Here is a 20925-nt window from a genome sequence, read left to right as displayed (position 1 = left end):
ATAGGTGCATTTAATAAAGCAGTCTCTACTCTGACATACGTGTCCTGTGCATGATAAGTGCCAACCAGACGCATTAAATGTGTTGTATGCTGACACAGTATCGCTTTATCAGAACATTAAATGTGTGATATGCTGAAACGACAACCCTTATCTGAGCATTAAATGCAGATTGGGGCATAATTAATGCTGAGAGGGAGAGAGTACCGTCGCTTGGGTTTTTCAACGGAAAACGATGACGGTTTGATTTTCTGTAATCATGATGTTCACACTTCCTCACTGATCTACAACATGTGGATGTGATCAACGGTGAGAAATTTTTGCCGCCCAAACATCGTTTTGATTCCGAGGAAAACAAGGGTCGCTTCATGCGTTATAAAAACCCAGATCTCTTTCATGCAATGTCACCACACTCGTCTTTTTCACAGAGAGCAAGAGATTTTCGCAAGCTTGGAACCCTTGCCTTCCAAACTAGCGTTCTTCCGATATTTGAAGCAGAAGCCATTTTCGTACTCCGAGAGGTAAGAATCTTTCATTGTTTTTTGTTTTCTTATTCCCGTGGTTGGTAGATGGCGTTAGTCTTTTGGTAACTCATCAGAGATGAGACGCTCATGTCGGGTTTGAGCCATGAATGGTGGCTCAAATCATTCTATTAGGGTTTTCTCTAGGTTTTTAGGGAGTTTTTCCTTCCACGTCATCGTACGGAGTAGCGTACGATGGCTAAATGACCCCCCTGCTTGTCGCTTTTGCAGACCAATAGAATGGACCCCTTAATGACCAGATCTGAGGAAGGAACCAGTTCTTTCTCGCAGGGTGCTCCAAGTGTCACTTCCAAGGTTTACTCGGTACTTACCAGGGAAGAGCTCGAGAGGGTAATAAAACAGTACGGCATCGAGGTGGAAGTTTTTCACGATGTGGGACACTCATCGTGATATCCATCCCGTGGGTTGGCTGTGATCTCCGAAGAGATCATCAAGGGTGGGGGGTTAATCCCCTTCCACCCTTTTGTCAGGTCAATATTGGATCACTTTGAGATAGCGTCAATGTAGCTCACTCCGAACGCGTATGTGATTGTTGTCGCAATGTACATCGCGTGTCGTGAGAACAAGCTAGGCGAATTGACCGCTGCGGAGCTTGGCTGCTCGTATTTCTTGAAAAAGTTCAAGGACAAAGATTCTTATTACTTGTCCAGGCGACCTACTATAGCCAAGGGGATACACAGCTACCCTAGCAACGCGGGGGCTTATGAAACAAAGTTTTTCTTCTTTCGTTACGATGGCCATTGCCGCTTTCAGGACCCGAGTAGGCTCTTTTCCCTTGGCGAACTCATTAAGTTCGGAATGCGTTTTTCTTTCTAACGACCTGTTTCTTTTCTGGCAGTTAACAAGACGATCGACTTAGGGCTGCTCTTTGACCTGGATAGGATCGTATCTTTAGGTTTCCTGCCCGAAGCTAGCCGTGACGCGAAGAAACTCGTGACAACTGCAAATCTACGGAAATACGGTTTCTTCAACGCAATCACGTCTTTAGAGCCCCTATTGAGTAAGTCTTGCTAACTGGTTCTTTTATGGTTGTGAAGTGAAATACTGTTGCTAATGATGCTTGCATGTAGCGACCATGCCTTAGAAGGAGTCAGAGCAGCCGCGACGAAGGCAAATCAATTTTCCTCAGTCAAGGAAAGCCAAGGCGACCGATGCGACTCCTGTCGATCCCTCGGCTGAAAGTGCCACATCGGGCCCCCCAGTGCAACTTGGTGGAACTTCTCAGCCCTAACCTTCGGAGGACGCACCAATCCGAACCACGAAGGCTTCCCAACCATCGGCAGTTCGCCCGAGGCTAAAGACAACGGCTCAGCGACCAAAGAAGAGAAGGCAAATTCAAGTCGAAGAGTCTGAGACCGAATCTGAGGGTGATCAACCCGGGAGGTCGCAGCCAGATGTCGGGAGGAGGTCGAGTAAGGAACCGACGGGCAAAACGACCCCTACGAAAGGCCCGAAGAAGGATACTCCAATGCTAGACTCTCTGGGAAACCTGCCGGAGTACCTGTAGTCGATAGTCTACACTTTGCTGGAGTGCGAACTCTCAGAGGCATTTGAGCAGTCCGTAGGCTCCAACGATGTGGACCTAATGTCCACATCTATCCAGCACTTAAGCAAGGTAAACGAACTGCCCTTGGCGAGGACTTCCCTTAGTTTCTTCTGATAAACTTGCTATTTTTCCTTGTTCGCAAGCCTTGCTTACCATGCAATTGTCCCTGGAGAAGGTTTGGCTGGGTGCTACAAAGGGAGAGGTCGTACTGAAGGAAGAGAACGCAACGCTCAAGCGAAGCCTGGAAGCCATCGAAATAAAAAGAAACCTGTCCTCTAAGTCTGCGAACCGATACCTGAACGAAAGGGACGCGGCTCTTCGCACGGTGGATTTCCAAAAAGCGGAGCTCGAGAAACATGGGGAGGAAATAAAGGAGCTTCAAAGGACTATAGGCAGACTCTCCAAGGAGGTCGGAGAGAAGGACTAGGAGCTCAAAGCGACCTCTCTGCGGGCATGGCGAGCAGAAGAAGAAAGGAATGCCTTCGAGAAGTAAAGGAAAGCTCTCGAGGCCGAACTTCAGATAAGTCAGGGAAAGGTCACTTCCCTGACCGAAGAGATGCAGAGGCAGGCAGAGGAGGTCGAGGAGAAGGCTGTCGAGTGGGCAATCGAGTCTATCTATGCCTTGTGGCCCAAGAACCCGCATATTGATATGTCCGACCTCCCGGAGGATTGGCAGGAAACTCTCAGGTTCATGGCGCGAGAGGATGATGCAGCGGAGGCCACTCAAAAATTCGATCAGACAGAGGGTTCAGGACATGCCTCAGAGAAGCCCACAGTCGACCAGCCTTAGGATGACGAGGTCAGTCCTCGAGGAGTCAGATTAGGGCTAATAGTCTTATCATTTTGCCTGCTGTACTCTTCGCATTATGAAATACATTTTGCTTTTACAATTTCTGTTCGCTTTATTATACATGAGTACATTTTGATTGCTTACAGTATTGGAACAAGTATATGCGAACAAGATTACACATTTATACGAGCAAGATTACATGTGAAGACTGTTATAAGCAAACAGAATAATACTTTACAAGGAAATAATTTACAAAGATCAAAAATTAATTTACAAGGAAAACTGAGTTCGGAATTACTGATAGTAAGGTCGGAGATGCTCAGCATTCCAAGCTGGGGGTACTTTGGAACCATTCAGCCTTTTGAGATGATAAGTCCCTAGTCTTATCACTTTGTCGATGCGGTATGGACCTTCCCAGTTTGATCCCAACACTCCCGCACTTGGTTCCCTAGTACCGAGAAGAACTTCCTTTAATACGAGGTCGCCGACCTGAAAGTCTCTTCGTTTGACCTTTGAATCAAAGAACCTCTTCGCGTGTTGCTGATAGGCTACTATTCTAAGCGATGCCTTGCTGCGATGCTCTTCAACAAGGTCTAGACTTGCTCTCATAAGCGCTTCGTTGTCGACCTCATTGTACAAGTCCCTTCGAAGTGAACCAGTTCCTACCTCCACAGGGATCATCGCTTCGCAACCGTATGCTAGAAAAAAAGAGGTTTTTGAGGTAGAGGTTCTCGGAGTTATCCTGTATGCCCATAAGACTTCGAGGAGGTTGTCGGCCCAATTCCCCTTGGCTGCGCCAAGTTTGGCTTTTAGAGTGTGCTTGATGGTTTTGTTGACAGCTTCAACATGACCGTTTGCTTATGGTCTTGCAACTGAGGCAAATTTTTTATGGATGCCCAACTCGTCGCAAAACTGCTTGAACTCCTCGTTGTCGAACTGTTTACCATTATCTGAGATGAGGGTATGAGGAATTCTGTAGCGGCACACAATGTTCTTCAAAACGAAGTCTTTGAGCTTTCTAGTCGTGATCGCGGCTAGCGGTTCGGCTCCACCCATTTGGTGAAGTAATCTACTACAACCACGGCATATTTGACTCCTCCTTTACCTATTGGCATGGGACCGATGAGATCGATTCCCCACATAGAAAATGGCCAGGGGCTAGTCATTGTTATCGGCTCGTGGGAGGGAGCTTGCGGAATGTCCGCGAACCGTTGACACTTATCACACTTCTTAACAAAGTTATAGGCGTCATCTTGGATTTGGGGCCAATAGTACCTTTGATGAACAACCTTGTTCGCAAGAGATCGTGCGACAGTGTGATTACCGCAGATCCCTTCATGTATTTCCCTCATGATGTAATCTGTTTCTTTGCTGGTTACACATTGGAGGAGAGGGGCGCTGAACCCTCGCCTAAACAGCTGGACTCCGATGAGGGTGTAACGAGCTGATCTTGTTCGTAGAACCCTTGCCTTGACCTTGTCGTCAGGCAAGGTTCCATCCTTGAGGTATTGGAAAATGGGAGTCATCCAGGAATCTGATTCTATTACATTTACGGCCTATTCGATTGGGCTGATACTAGGGGCCTCGATGAATCGAACAGGAATGCTATCCGGTGCTTCTGAGTTCAACGATGAGACGATCTTGGCCAAGGCATCTGCCACATAGTTGCTATCTCTGGGAATCTGAGTGATTGCGAAGTGCTTGAACGGCTCGAGTGTGGCCTTAGCTTCTTTCAGATAATGGATCATATTTTCCTCCTTGGCTTGGTACTCTCCTAAGATCTGGTTAACGACTAGCATGGAGTCGCTGTGAATGCTAATCGTGGTTACACCCATTTCTTTGGCCAACCACAATCCAGCGAGCAGAGCTTCATACTCAGCCTCATTGTTGGTTGCCTTAAATCCGAATCGGAGGATACCGTGAACGAGAGCCCCTTCGGGACATAAAAGAAGAAGACCTGCACCAGCCCTCTTTCTGTTCGATGATCCATCAACGTAGAGGTTCCAGGCCGATAGATTCTGAGCAGTTTCCTGGATGGCTTCGCTAGGCTGTTGCTCCGACTCACTTGGAAGATAGGAGAATTCTGAAATAAAGTCGGCAACAGCCTGCCCTTTAATAGTCGACCTTGGCTTGTACTTCAGATCGAACTGACTCAATTCCATGGCCCATTTAAGCAATTTACCAGATGCCTCTGGCTTTTGGAGGACCTGTAACGCCCCACTTGAGGTACGTATTTGTTGTTTCTTCTTTCGCTCTTATTTGAGTTGGTTTTTGGTAATATTGTTTGATTGAGTGTTGTGTCGAATGCTTGCCCTGAATTGGTTGAAAATAGAATAAGTTTAGTGTTTCAGTCTTCGCCGGGGCGAAGAAGAATCTTCGCCGCGGCGAAGAGGTGTTGAAGCCACGGGGAAGCTGCTGGACAGTTTCGCCGCGGCGACAGGCCNATTAAATTCGTGGGGTCCCTTTATAAAATAAGATTTTATTGGGCTTGGAAGTGAAAAATAAATAATTGCAAAATTGTCCAAGTATATATAAGTGCAAAAGGTTGCATTTTAGTTCATTCTTGACTAGTTCACAAAAACACAAACAAGAAACTCTCTCCATAACCCACGGCCACTCTCTAATCTCTCAAGGTGGTGTTAAAGTGTGGAGGTTTCATCCCTTTGAAACTAATCTTCAGCTATTCACCTATTTAGGCTCATGACCTGTTTTTTGCTGGTCGGGCTTTCCATATCGAGGAGAGCTTAAATTTTCTCGAGGTTGATTTCTATCCCCCATTGGTTAACCATGTATCCTAGGAATTTTCCCGAGGATACTCCGAACGAACACTTGAGAGGATTCAGCTTCATTCTGTATAGTCGGAGGATATCAAACATCTCAGTGAGATGCGCTATGTGATCTGAAGCGACATGGGATTTGACCAGCATGTCATCTACATAGACCTCCATTGGCTTACCGATCTGTTCGGAGAACATCTGGTTAACCAACCGCTGGTAGGTCGCGCCAGCGTTCTTGAGGCCGAACGGCATAACTTTATAGCAGTACAGTCCCCGATCTGTAATAAAAGATGTATGCTCTTCGTCTAGCGTGTACATCAGAATTTGATTATATCCCGATTACGCGTCCATAAAACTTAGCAGCTCGTACCCCGAGGTGGCATCTACGAGCTGGTCTATTATAGGCAGGGGAAGCTGTCATTTGGGCACGCTTTGTTGAGGTCGCTGAAATCGACACAGGTTTGCCACTTTCTATTGGGCTTCTTTACTAGACCCGGGTTGGCAACCTAGGTCGGGTAGAGTGCTTCCCGGATGGACCCGCTTCGGAGGAGGTTATCCACCTCTAGCTTTAAGGCGGCATATCGCTCCGGATCCATCACCCTTCTTTTTTGACGAACTGGCTTGGCTTCGTTGTCGATGCTTAACGTATGACAGATGATATCCGAGCTGATCCCGACCATATCTGCGTGCGACCAGGTGAACACATCAATATTTTCTTTTAGGAAGCTGATCTGCTCGGAGGCGAGCTGGGGGTTGAGATTACTCCCAATCCTTAACACTCAGCTCGGTTCGCTCATGTCGACCGACACTTCGAACAAATCCTTAACTGGCCTACTAGAAGGGTTTTCCTGAATTCGAGAATCCATATTATCCTCGGCTGGCCTAGGCTATGGCTCGATCCGGCTGATCGCCATAGCCTGTCGGGGAATGCCACGCGAAATACCCTTCCCTTTGCACGCCATCTGCACTACTTTTATGTAACAGTCGCGAGATACGCTCTGCGATCCGCTAACTTTCCCTATCCCCGTCGGGTTGGGGAACTTCATCTTGAGATGGTATATAGAAGTGACTGCCTTGAAGTTTCTTAGTAGAGGTCGCCCCAAGATTCCATTGAAGGCAGATGAGCAATCCACGACCAAGAATTCAGTAACCTTAGTCACTTCGTCATAGTCACCCAGCGTGACTGGAAGTTGGATCGTTCCTTTTGGGATCAGGTGGTCCCTTGTAAAACCATAAAGAGGGATCGAGGCGGCTTTAGGTCGGCCTCGTCCAAGTTTATTCTTTCGAAAGCACTCTGGAATAGGATATTCACAGCACTTCCGTTGTCCACTAGCATCCTGCAGACGTTATGGTACCCTATGAGGGGCCTGATCACAAGTGCGTCATCATGGGGATGATGCAGATGGGCTGCATCCTTCTCGAAGAAGGTAATTGGCTTCTCCTTGCGAACCTTTTGTGGTCGCTGCGACGTGTTCATCACACTGATTGGGTCATGATGAGCCGCGCGAGTATATCTTTCCTGGGTACCTCGCGTGTTCCCCCCGAGGTGCGGCCCCCCAAAGATCATGTTCACACTGCAATATCCTGTGCGATCACGACGCTTCTTTCCTTGCTCCCCTTGACTTTTCTCCTATGCAGGAGCGGAGTCATCAATATACTCCTTGAAATGCCCATTCTTGATGAGTTCTTTGATTGCCTGCTTGAGAGCTCTGCACTCATGGGTGTGATGCCCGTTATCCCGATGGAAGCGACAGTACTTTTTATTATTTCTAGCTGACGCGGGAGTTTTCATGGGCTCGAGCTCTCCGAGCAGGCTAGCTTCTTCGGATTTATCAAGAATAGTCGATACGGATGCATTCAGATGTGTATATTGGTCTCTGTCGCGATCGCGACGAGGGACGATAGCATAGGACTTTTTGGGCTCGTAGCGAGGTTTCTTTCCTTTTCGCTAGTCATCAGCGACCCCTTTGCGATCAGCTCTTCTACTTTTCCCCCGACCAGATGTACTGCCTGACGTGCCGGGGTCGCGACAGCGGAGTGCCACCAATGAATTTTCTATTCGGAGGTACTTCTCCGCAAGGTTATATAATCGGGTGAGGGAAACATTGTCCTCGGCCTGTAATTCTTTCCACAGGTCGGTTTGTGGACGAACTCCTGCTATGATGAGAGTCTGAACAGACTCTTCAGGAGTATGAGCCACCTTCTTGAGTTCCCTATGGAAACGGTCGATGTAGGACTGGAGGGATTCATGCCTTTCTTACCTTATATTGCTGAGGTAGCTCAAAGGCATCGAGAACTTTCGGTTCGCTTGAAAATGCTTTAGGAACGTCGCGCTCATCTAAGGCCACGAACTGATCGATCCCGTTGGGAGCGACCTGAACCACCGTTTGGTAGGGGAGGTTAAAGTCACTGCTAAACAACGATATTTTGCTAGATCTGAGACCTGTTGAAGCTTTATTGGGTCGTTAAATTCATATAAATGATCCTGTGGATCAGAATTTCCATCAAACGCCCGCATGTTGGGCATCCTGAATCTTGATGGGAGTGGACCGGCTAGTACTTCGGGAGAGAAACGGGACGCAGACGCGACCTGCCCTTGCTCATTTTGTTGTGCTCTTAGTCGGTCTAAAGCTCGCTGCAGCTCCTCAATTTGTGGCAATCGAGCCACTTAGGGATTGCTTTCATCCATACGAGTTCGACCCTCGCGATTACGGTTGAGGAAAGTCCAGAGGTCGGGTTCCTCTTCGCCTCGGCCGGCGGTTTTGGCCACTCTTGACACACGCTGGCTAGAGCCGTGTGATGGCAATGAATGGTGCAGGGTGTTTTTACGACCTTCGCGTTGGTAAGAACCACCCGCGAAGTGTGGGACCCTCTCGCACGGCGACGATCTGGATCGTTTTACTGGCGGTGATAAGAATCGCCATGCCCAGCACTTTTATAGGGGTGTACTTGTGACGTGGTATGGGACAGCTCGGGCTCGTCCTTTCACCGAGTCTTAACGAGATCGGTATTCTGCTTGGGACGCAGTTGGTGTTTGCTGGCCCTTTGGAGCCCGTAGGCCCGTTTTTTGCCACTTGCTTCCCCTTTCATCTACGCGCTGCAGTGCTCGCGGCACGGGTCATTTCCCTTTGTCGCGCTTTCGTGCGACCTGCAGGCTTTTTTGGCAGTTGCACCGCCCCAGCTGATCTGGATGGCATGCCTTGGTCCAAACGGTCCAACCTTCAGTTGACCGTCTGGAGAGTATTGTCGAACCTCTCCAGGTAGCTTCTAATGGCAGGGTCAAGTTGTGAACTTGAAGGGATATCCCCTGCAGCATTTTGTGGGACTGAAGGCATTTTGGAAGAGGTGTCCCCCTGAACTTGGGGGATCCCCTCAGTATCCTGGTTGGTTCGCTCCAGTTCAGGTTGGCGGGCCATTTGCTATTGTAGGACCGGTAAGTTAGAGATTCTCCTGATGAAGGATGAACACTAAATCAAGCCCTCCTTCTAGCGCCAACTGATGCGTGATTTTTTCACCAACTAAACGCACGTATGCAATGTTGAGCTAGCTTAAAAGACACACGTGAATGCAAGAAAAAGAGAATAAATACAATGAGAAAAGCGTTTTTAAAGTGGTTCGGATGCTAAGGAAGCAAATCCTACGTCCACTGTTATTTTATTAATGATAGTGTAACAACTACTGAAACTAGTACAATGCATGCATAATAACAATAGAAAATTGGGCCCAAAACTTTCTTTTCATTATAATTCATATGTCTTGTATACACAAAAAGTATTGTTTACAAAAGATTCATTTTTAAAGACAAAACAGGGGAAACAGTGTAGCTATTGCTCCTCGCTTGCCGACGCCCCTCCGACTGCATCAACACTTAGATCCTGCATCCACAAAGGAAAATAACGGGGTGAGCACAAAATAATGCTCAGTAAGTAAAACCCTCTATCTGTCTGTCCCCGTATGTATAACGCTTAATTCTTTCCTTATACTATTTCTGNATTAAGGAGAGATAGGAAAATAGTTCCAACGGTGAGTATTCAGGTATGAATTGATTTAATTTTGCATCAATGATCAGTTGTAAGATTCCGATGGTGGATGTTGACGGAGACCAAGTTTCGTTATATTAATTGATTTCGATTTGAATTGTTTTTGTTTTGATTTTTGTTTTCCTGAGATTGTTTTCTGTTTTTACTCAAAACCCCCCAGCCTTGTTCACATCATTGAAAATTCGGCTAGACACTCTTCATGGGATCGACCCTTGCTTACCCTGTTTACAGTTCAGTAGTTAGGTTAGGAAGGTTTTTAATCTTGGTTGCCTACGATAGCACACAAGTTTGCTAGCCCTTTGAAGCCCGTAGGCCCCTTTTTTTGCCACCTGCTTACCCTTTCATCTACGCACTGTTGTGCTCGCGGCACGGGCTATTTCCCATTGCCGCGCTTTCGCGTGACCTGCAGGCATTTTTTGCGGTTGCACCGCCCCAGCTGATCTGGATGGCATGCCTTGGTCCAAACGGTTGAACCTTCGGTTGACTGTCTGGAGAGTATTGTCGAACCTCTCCAGGTAGCTTCTAATGGCAGGGTCAAGTTGTGAACTTGATGGGATATCCCCTGCAGCATTTTACGGAACTGAAGGTATTTTGGAAAAGGTGTCCCCCTAGACTTGGGGGGTCCCCTCAGCACCCTGGTTGGTTTGCTCAGGTTCAGATTGGCGGGCCATTTGCAGTTGTAGGACTAGTAAGTTAGAGATTCTCCTGATGAAGGATGAACACTAAATCAGGCCCTCCTTCTAACGCCAAACTGTTGATGCGTGATTTTTACACCAACAAAACGCATGTGTGAAATGCTGAGCTGGCCTAGAAGACACACGTGAATATAAGGAAATATGAGAGTAAATACAAATGGGAACAGCTTTTAAAGTGGTTCGGATGCTAAGGAAGCAAGTCCTACATCCACTGTGATTTTATTAATGATAGGGGTCAGGTCGCATTAGCTGACTGACTTACGGATGATAGTATAAGCGAGTGAATGATATAAATTATAGAGAAAGAGTAGCTAATCAAGAGTAAAAATGAGCGAATCCTTTGAATGGGAGAGGAGCTCTCTATTTATAGTGGGATACATTGGGCTAATGATTACTAAATCTGTGAGTTGGCAGGATTATCCGTGCAAATCCTTCTTTATGTCACATTACCCACCTTCTAGAGTGATTTGCGCAATTGGGCACAGGGATTGGACACGTGGGATCACCACAGCTTTTGGCTAGTCTGGCGCGCACCCACTATTCTGACAGAAGCAGGCTACAGGTGTACCATTCTGACTTTTATATGCTGACTGGGCCTTACGTCAGCCCTTATATTTTTCAGGCATAACACAGGTATTGGCCTACTGGGGGAAGGACTTGTCTCCTAATTCCAATCTTAAAGTCTTTACTGTTCATAATACAGATCACTTGTATCTTTTTTATTATCTTTTATGTTATTTTATTTGCTTACAAATTGGGCTGGGCTGCACTAATATATATACATGGGCTCGGCTGCCGCCAGTTGCACCCAAATAGTCATCTTTCTGTCGTTCCTCTTTTAACCAGAAAATTTGAAAAATGGGTGGTGGTGGGTTGGATTTTGAAACAGAGATGACTGAATTTTCTTGAAGTAGGTAGACGCAAAGCAACTTCTAAAGCTTGATTTGCCTTTAAATTTCTGGAGTTTGTCTGTCTTCTCTTCACTTTTTCTTCGCCGGGGTGTTGAATGCCAATAGATCTAGAAGGATAGAGAGTTGGAACATAATTAAATAATATTATGAGCACATTCTGGAATAAAAATGTAATACCAAATTCATCCAGATAGATTGCTGGAATGGATATTCGAAATGATAAGATCAAATTGGAGTTATTCTATAAAACATGCGATGACTTGATTGACGGTGAATTATTGGTGCCTAAAAAAATGAAATGAAATTATTGAGTGCTATGGTAGAAAGCCATTTGTCCAATTACCTTTTTCTTTTGGCAAAGTTATCACTTATCATTAAGGCATTAAATGGTCAATGCGTGTTTAAGATGTTAATAGGAGTAGGAAATTATTAGCCAACAACATTTTCTGGATGTTACATGCATTGCACGTTTGCACTTTCCCACTTCAACTTAACTCTGAATTTACTGCTTTGACATTTCTGTTTCTTTCATTGGATTCTTCTTAACTTTTATTGCTTCAATTCCTCCATTATGTCATCATTGAATTTTCCACGTCTAGCAAATTGATATCTCCCTAATCTAATTTTTTTTTTTTTTTTTTTTTTTTTGTGACCGGGTGTTCGAATTAGCTTGTACCCATTTCAACTAATCTTTGAGGTCCATTCAACACCCTATAGGTTATAAATCCACCCATATCAACTAATTTTCGGGATCCATTAAATATATAATAAGCCTAATAAACCAGATAAATCACAATTGTAATAGGTGATCACTTGGTGGAACTTGAACACAAGAACTCTGAATAACTTAAGATTTTGCTATTCAACCACAAGCCAAGTGGTTATTAAGTGTCTTCTTAATTTTGGATGTGATGCGACAGAGGGTGGAAAAATTCCCATTTTTTATCTTTAGCAAAATGGAAAAATCTAAACCGTTATATACCCATCTTTCTACATCGATGCAACTATAAATTACAAGCTTATAAAGGCAATTTTAGTGGCATCTCCATCCCAACACCATTTTGGTGTAAAACATCAAAAATAGTGTGGAAAATTTGCTCCAACCTACCACCAAAAATTACACCAAATTAGGATAAATGAATAGTATCACACCAAATTTGGTGTGATACTATTCATCTACTATAAATTATATTTTATTTTTTTATTTTTGTTATTTAATTTTTTAATTTATATTTATGTTAATTTGATTATTATTCATATTAATATTTATAATAATTATATAATTAAAAAAATAATGAAAAATTAAAAAGAAAACTTTATTTAATGCAAATATTAAACTACAATAACTCAAAATAAAAATTAACAATAATTTAAAAACACTAAAATTAAAAGAAAATATAACATAAACTAAAATAACTAAAGTGTTTCGGTAGATTAGTTCCGAATCCTCTGAGATCATCAAAATATTGGAAAGAACTATAACTCACCAAAGATAAATCAAAGGTACGAAGACTTATTATGTTCTTTTAAAATGTATTAATTAATTATTTATTTAGGAGAAGAATATACTAAATTAAAAAATTAAATTACTGTTAATATAGAATTTTAGTTTTGTGATTGAGGTTGAAGATGGTGTAACACATCAAATTCGCTGGACGGAGTTTCTATCATCATTTGATGTTTTTAACTTTTTATTCGTAGATAGCCGGAAAACTTGAAATCGAAGGAATAAAAATGTTTTTAAATCTAAATGTCAAGTCCACGGTCCCACTGATGCATCATTGTAAATACTGGGCCAGACTGGAAGCTTCTTATGATCTAGACTCCTGGTTGCACACTTGCACTGCACTGGGCAGCGATTATTCACACTGTAATCTTCACGTTGTTATAAATTATAAGAAAAGAGAAATTACGAGACGGTGAAAGTGTCAAATGTTAGAGGGTTTTGTATGGTTAAATGAAATTATTCAAATTTTGGTGAAACAGAACTCTATAGTTTCCTAGTGACAAAGCCAGCCGCCCATCCAAAATCAATAAGGTTTTGTCACCAAAATTGACATATATCAAATTTACAGGCCCTAGATTAAAAAACTGTGGGGCAAAGCCATACGTGTCATAATATATCTCAAATTTTCTTCTCAGGGAGGGAAAATTTAATAACCTGATGGAACTATTTGAATAAGGATTATATAAGATATCAGGGTAATCTTTGTTTATTTTGTACGATTCTTAGTGTTTGATTTGCAAGTAATAAAATATTACGGTAATCTTTTATTATAAATAGTATTTATTATTAGTTATGTGGGAAGTAATCTTATTATCTTGTTAGAGGGTGTTATTAAAATATTACTAGATAATATGATTTTTCTACTTATTTTGTCCTTAATTAAAAATTATTTCGGACACAATTGCCCTCGAATGTCTACCAACAAAAAAGTTTAAAAGTTAACAAAATACTCCTAACCACCCAAGACCACTGCCGATTGTCGACATCAGTCACCGTAATGGTGCACAACCAACGGGATTTAGTGGTTTGTGCGTCGATAAGACATTTTCTGGCCAGATTTGGTGTTTCTATGGCTGTGAAAAAGCCAGATATTTTGTCGTGAAATGGCAAGGCCAAAGATCTGGCCTTTTGACAGCCAGATTTGTGACCGTTTCACAGCTACATCTTTAGTCGTGAAATAGCCATAGATCTAGCCATTTTTTTATCACTGGCACACGACTAACCACATACGGCCAATCGTGCATTCCGTTGACTACCGACGATGGATAACGGTGGTGGCTGGTTGTTGGCAGTAGCTTCAGGTGGGTTGGAGGTGATTTGATTACAAATTAAAGTTTTATATGATCGAGATGTTTTAACAAAATTTCAAATATAAGGGTTTAAAAGAAATGATTCAAAGAATAATAATAAAAAATATTATTATATTAAATTAAAAAAAAAAATTTAATAATCTATATAACATACCTATCCATTTATCCTCATAACCAAATATATTATTCACTAATTTATTTAAATCAATTAAATATATTTTTTAAACATTTCCAATAATTTTTAAAGTAAATTTTTTTTTTCATTAATATAATATACCTTAGAATAAAACATTATATGATTGAACCTCCCATTGTGCTATATTATACAGACAAACACCGGAGAAGTAGAATCTTGACTAAAATATTTCAGTGAACTTTATTTTATGAAAGGAGGCTGGAGTTGTATCGTCAATAACCATCATAAATGCGGAGTTGTATCTTCAATAACCATTATAAATGCACTAACTTTCAACTCAGGGCAGGGTACTGGATATCATAAATATGGAGAGATATCTGAAAACAAAAATTACATATGAAAGCAGTTGAAACTACAAATAGCAAATCCCGGAATTTGTATTTATATATACACCAAAGATGAGTGATGATGATTAATGAACAGAGATAGTATCAATACAACAAGACCAACATGGCAAAAATCAGTGGCGCACAATCTGACATATGAAGATAAAATAAGTCAAACCAAAGCGTACAACTCTGGAACAAACGAAAACCACCTGAAACCACAGCTCCACTTCTCTGGAATTGAAGGGCATCTGGGCAACCAATGCCAAGTCCTTCTGGAAACCTTCAAGTACAAAATTTCTGGCCATGTGTAGCAGCAAACACAGATCATCCCCTGATGCCAAAAGCAATAAACATGCTCATAATTGTGATAACAAATTGACATAAATTTTCTACACATCAATTCAGGCAAGCTCTCCACTTCAATCCATGTCCCTTCATCACTCAATTCCCACAGTTTCATGCTCCTTGAAATCCCATTTCTTCCAACTCCACCAATCAAATACAACTTCCCTTCACCATCACTCACCAGCCTGACAAAAGTAACCTCCGCAGGCATGTTACATTTGAGTCTGTCCCATTTCCCACTTTCCAAATCAAAGGTCACTATTGAAAACGGCTCTGGAGTTGTAAAGTACAATGACCCATTACAGAATACGGTTTCTTGATGATTATTGTCGCTCAGAATCGACTCAAAAACAGCGAATGTTCTCCAACATAGGTCCCTTGAATCATAAACAAAAGAGTAATTCGAAGAAAATTTTGTGGAAAACATAAAGATTTTATAACCCAAAGGCGTAGAAACCAAAGTTAGCGACTCAAATGCAAAACGGTAAGTGGGGAATTTGATGATTCTCGAAGACTTGGTCAATAGATTGCAGACAAGAAAAGAAGACAAGGTAGGAAGAGAAAAGCAAAAGAGGCCATTAGAGGACGACAAAAGAGTACATGGAACACCAGCGGCGCAGGGTAGCAAATCAGAGAGGAAGCGAGACAAATAGCGCCAGGTTCCGAGGTTGGAGTCATAAAGAGGGAAGTGACGATAACACTGGGGGTGAGATAGCAAAATAAAAGAAGAGAAACTTGAAGAAGAAGAGGAGTACTTAGACATAAAAGAAGGTGAAAATAGAAGAGTCTTGAAATGCTTACATGTTGATCTCAAATTCAAGAACGTTTTGAGAGGCAAAAAATAGAGAATATGCTCCAAGAGTTCCTCCGGCAAACGGCTCCATATGACAGGATCCATTTCTGATGATTGGAGTTGGAGACCTCGTTGGTCCTTCATGTTCATAACTGCAGACATGGAACCTGTTTGTTTGCTTGATGGTTTGAGAATTGAGAATAGAGAGAGATGGGTATGACTCTTCTTTTGTTGTGAAATTGTCTTTGGAGAGAGACTCTGTTTGGATTGCCCTATTAATTTAGAATTTTGGCACGTAGGAAACCATTGACACAAACTGTAACAGTTTATAATATCATTATGTGGCCTTTTCTCGTCACGTGTCAGTCTGTGCGGCACTTTTCTTGTTTAATAAAATTTATACATATATATAGAAAATTGATTAGTTGATAATAAAAAAGTGTTAAGAGAATTAGAGTAACCACAGGGTGAGATGAGTGATGCTCAATGATCATTACTATATACTATATAATTTAGTTATCATTTAAAAATTAATGATCCAATACATGATTGTCTATTTTCTTATTTGATTGATCTGATGAAATACTATATACTATATAAATCTCATTTTCAAGGACTATTTGAAATTGAATAAAATATGGTATAGATAATATTTTCTTACATGTCAACATTTATTTAATGAAGTTAACAAAGTTTTTAAACTAGTTCAACAGAATACAAAGGCGAAGTGTTTTACAAGTATCAATTATCAAACAAGTAATTTATATTCTATTATTGAATCTAAAATTTAACCGGACTCGATTCAATAAAGAGGCGTAAAATTCAACCTTAAAAAAGTAAACAACACATATTTCAGAATGAGGGGCCGACTGTAATATTTAAGAGTTATTTAATCAAGTTTTAACCTTTATTATATGTATATACATATATATCAAGAGTCTAGAATACAGATGGTTTAAGGTGACATGAGAATGGGATGCACCATGTTATTGTCATGGCATCCATATAAATTCATAAATGAAAAATGAGTTGATGCAAATATTGTTTTCAGTAAGATCCTGCAAATCTTTTTTATAATTTGAATCTTTTGCCCCCAATTTGTGGCATCTTCAAGGATTTCATTTAGTTGATCATGAAAGTTAATTAATGTCTAATTGGGGTGGCCACTGAGGGGTTTATTTTGTCATTCACTTCAGGGTTTAATTAGTTGAAGTTCACACAAACTAACTCGAATATCCTGATAACAAAAAAAATAATTTAATTAATGCTACTTGAAAGATCAACTATTATTAATTAGTATTAATGATTTAAGAATAAAAGTTACATATGGCCATGGTCATGGTCATGGACCTTTCCAGCTATCATCTCTGATATTGTAAAATTACGAAGGATTAGTCTAATTAAATAAGGTTAAATTTGACAATCTTTTACCATTTTGTGGTTTTGAAACGAAATAATCAACGATATTTGCATCCAAGGGCTAAAAGTAGTTGAAGAGGATAATTAACAAAATTATTGTATCAAACTGCTTTGGGGCTTGGGAGTTCACATAATAGTATAAGGTTGGGATTTTGGATTTTATTTATAAAATAACTCTCACTTAATCATAATATTCATGAGATTCTAGGGAGAACCGTTCCTGGCTAGGACATTATTTAAACCCATAGAGGGCTCAGGGCATTCCTTTTACCCATTCTCATCTCTATAATCGGCTAATCTCTACTTTTATCGAATTTAATTGTCCGGCGTCTTATTTTTACCGGTTGGCTGTCATCCTCATCCATACCTTTTATTGTTTCTTCACTTCTGTATCATATTCTTAGGCTAAGCATCATCGAAACTCTTAAAAGAGAAGATATTCTTACAACAATGTGATCATAAACATATTGTATGATCCAGTGATGAAAGAGCTTCGTGGATTAGAACCAAAAATCCCGCTAACTGCAAGGCAGAAGCTGAGAAGCATCACCAGATAAGCTACTACATTCTTCAAATTAATAGCTCAAATTCTTTTAATCCTTCTAGCACAATATACATGACAGATGACCCACAAGTCACAACTCATGTATTTCAATTACCACAAGTAAAATTGTTAATAATATATGTATTGGCAATTGGAAGGAGGGATTTTATTATTAAACATGTACATTAACCCAATTTCTACACAAAAAACTGACCAAAAATATAATGTCAAACAAACAAATACCGAGCATATACATGAAACCGCAAAGATTGTACATATTTGACGAGTTATTGTGCGTGTACAAATTAGATGGTGATGATCTCAATATATGGAACTTGTTTATACAGCAGCAAAAGTCAATCGCTCCAGTTATCGTGATCCTGCCCAGGCCCTAAATCCTGAAAGTTCATCTCAACTAAATTAGGTCAAGACACTCCACCAGAGTTTGATATCTTAAGTAAAATAAACAGTGAAAAAATTCAAAGGGTCTACCATGTCATCAGAACTAGATTTGGATGGAGACCAGACAAGAATTTGTCTATCATTGCCACCTGTGTACAGTTCCTGCAACAAGCGGCAAATCAGTTAAATGACTGGCACAATATACATAATACATGGCCTGATGAGTAATAGACAAACACACTTCATTGTCTTAGTTCAAATACCAATGATTAATTAAGCCACGTCAAAACAGTGAATACCTGATCCTGGGAGCTAAACCAGCAACAATTGACAAATTCATAATGGCCGCGAAATGCCAAACATGTCTTACCTGTCCAAACATCAAATGCCTAGGAAGAAGAAAAGACACATAAGGTTCCCATGAAAAAATGTCCCATTCTAGTGGAAAATTGTCTATAGATTAAAAGAGAAACAAAAATTAAAAAAAAAAAAAAAAAAGATGCCGATGAAAAGATGTTTTACTTTAACAGCTGTCATGCATGGAACAAAAGCAAGAGCTGGATCGGGTGATGTTGCTAACTGTATTGCCTTGCTGGTTTGTAAGCGAACGGTTTCAAAGTTCACAAGTGTATTGCAGCCAGATTCCAGGTCCCACAACCTTATTCTTGAATCAGACCCTGAAATTGGAAAGCAGAGAAAAAGAACTGTCATGATTTGGAATTAGGAAAAAAGGTTGTCCATTTTTACTACTAGTTCACATAATTCATCAAGTACAGATGCAATGATATAAACCTGAAACTGCAGTTAGTTAAAAAGATACAGAAAGCCATAAAAAATTCAACAAATCATAATTTATTACAATTAGCAACATTTATTAAAAAATAAATTAGCTCTGAGAAAATTGAAGTATATATTGCAGCAGGTACCATAAATTTGACCTATATGATTACTTCATACAATCTACATTCAATTCGTCCCACAAATAGTATTTATATCAACTCCAGGAAATGGACAAAACCCAACCTGCACTGAGGAGATACATTCCATCCTCAGTTACTTTCAGGCCAGTAACAGCACCATAATGAGCAGTGGCACGATCCTGACCAGACAACATCCCTGGATGCAATCTCTGCTTCACAGATCCCTTGACTGGGTTTCGACCAACAAGTGACTGCTTTAAACCATTTCCATTAGCAGACCTCCTTTGTGCTGCCTTTGGTTTTATGGATAAATTTTGACCTGCTGACAAGGACTTTGATGTTGAAACCTGCACAAGGATATAAATAATAATGTTTAGAAAAGATAATTAATAGGTTAATGACATTTCACAAATCACAGGCACAGCAACACATAATTTAATGCAGTTCCAACAAATTAGTTAATGATGGAAAGCAGGCAAAACAAATGACCGAAATCCACAACCTATGCAGGAAGCATAATTTGACAATAGCCTATTATGGTTGTCACCGCCCATGCACATGATTACATGAATATCTCACAATTTGGCTTGAATATCATCACGAAAGTAACCTCAGTATCATTTTATACAAATTGGTACTTGGGGTCATCATTAATTAGCTCAGGGAGAGTTTACAGCACTGTAATTATACTCCATTAGCTTATTATCGTCAACTAACTAAATAAGCACATGAGAAATATAACATTCACGTAAGACTAATTTCATACATAAAATCAGCACAAGACTATTTCATTGCAACATATACATGTGATTACAAATGTACAAACAACTTTACATATATGTAGCTTATATAGTATATAGTATACAAAACAAACATCAAAAGGCAACCAAGGGAAAATCTACTCTCACAGTTGTTAGTTTTAAAGGTTTGCTTCTAAATCATGTTATGAATGAAAAGTTATCAAGTGGGCATCAATTTGCAATTTAAGAAACAGTTTTGAACTAGCGGTTGCCTTTCAAGCAGAAAAAGACTAGATTATCAGGAAAGTACCTTATTCATGCTGGTGCGCTCCATGAGAGGTGGGCGTCTCCCTAGCTGAGACTGAGACTGATCCAAAACACGAAAACATCCAGCACGTCTGATATCCCAAAAACGTATAGCACCATCACATCCCCCTGTTACTAAAACCCACTCACTGGATGTAGACCATTCTACTGTCATTATGCCATCTGTCATCATCAAACAACATATGCAGACTTATATTTTCGTACCCACTCTAAAGTAATCATTACATGCTGCATCCCTCCAATAAGCAGGATCAACTTGGTATAATATTCTAACAACTGTGGAATATCAGTGAAAGATAACAATGATCCATGTGACAAAAATTTGGTGACAATTGTTAAAATGATATGATAAATAGAGTAATTTCACAAAAGCATGAGCTTACCACGGTGACCAGACAATGTGTGGGAAAATGCCCCAGAGGCAATATCACAAAGGCGAACTTGAACATCTTCAGTTCCAACAGCAATTAGCATGTGGGATGTTGCCAATGAAGACATTGCATTTCTATAAACCTTTCCAGGCATTTTGAAATTCATGACTACCTATAAAAACAAAATTAAATAACGAAAAAACATTTAAAAAAAAAAAAAAAATTGGCATGACTTTGGATAATATAAAGCACAATAAGAAAGACGAATGAGAAGTTAACATACCTGAGTAGTATTAGTATCCCATACTTTTACACAATGATCATAGGATCCCGTTATAAATAGGCCAGTGTCAATAGGATACCATACGGCCGAGGATACGGCGTACTTATGACCGTGTTGATGCTGCTTATCAACAACAAATAC

The 20925-nt window shown here is 40.8% G+C and overlaps 2 protein-coding genes across 3 annotated transcripts; both read right to left on the bottom strand.

The window, feature by feature from the left end:
- Window positions 1-14783: 14783 nt before the first annotated feature.
- On the bottom strand, window positions 14784-16060 carry LOC116134044 (F-box/kelch-repeat protein At5g43190-like). Of its 2 annotated transcripts, XM_031419689.1 has the most exons (2): window positions 15787-16044; window positions 14784-15362 (listed from the first exon to the last, which is right to left on the bottom strand). In XM_031419689.1, the coding sequence occupies exons 1-2, from the start codon at window positions 15867-15869 to the stop codon at window positions 14810-14812; spliced, it is 636 nt and encodes a 211-aa protein (XP_031275549.1). In that variant the 5' UTR covers window positions 15870-16044; the 3' UTR covers window positions 14784-14809. The 2 variants fall into 2 exon arrangements, with proteins under 2 accessions (XP_031275549.1, XP_031275548.1); XM_031419688.1 differs by having other exon boundaries at window positions 14784-16060.
- Window positions 16061-17874: 1814 nt separating this feature from the next.
- Window positions 17875-20922, bottom strand: LOC116134050 (WD repeat-containing protein ATCSA-1-like; the record flags this gene model as incomplete). Its single annotated transcript, XM_031419696.1, has 8 exons — window positions 17875-18139; window positions 18234-18305; window positions 18443-18532; window positions 18666-18820; window positions 19167-19410; window positions 20114-20292; window positions 20514-20673; window positions 20785-20922. Coding segments are annotated over 8 exons (1080 nt in total), but the record flags the coding sequence as incomplete, so codon positions are not given.
- Window positions 20923-20925: the final 3 nt, after the last annotated feature.

The sequence above is a fragment of the Pistacia vera genome, unplaced genomic scaffold, assembly GCF_008641045.1.
Source record: "Pistacia vera cultivar Batoury unplaced genomic scaffold, PisVer_v2 Contig281, whole genome shotgun sequence".
Lineage (NCBI taxonomy): Eukaryota > Viridiplantae > Streptophyta > Magnoliopsida > Sapindales > Anacardiaceae > Pistacia > Pistacia vera.
The sequence above is the reverse complement of the archived record's forward strand: the minus strand, read 5'-3'. Positions and strand labels throughout refer to the sequence as shown.

Excerpts from the sequence above, each read along its gene's own strand:
- LOC116134044 (XM_031419688.1), bottom strand. The coding sequence starts at position 15,940 with ATGTCTGCAGTTATGAACATGAAGGACCAACGAGGTCTCCAACTCCAA.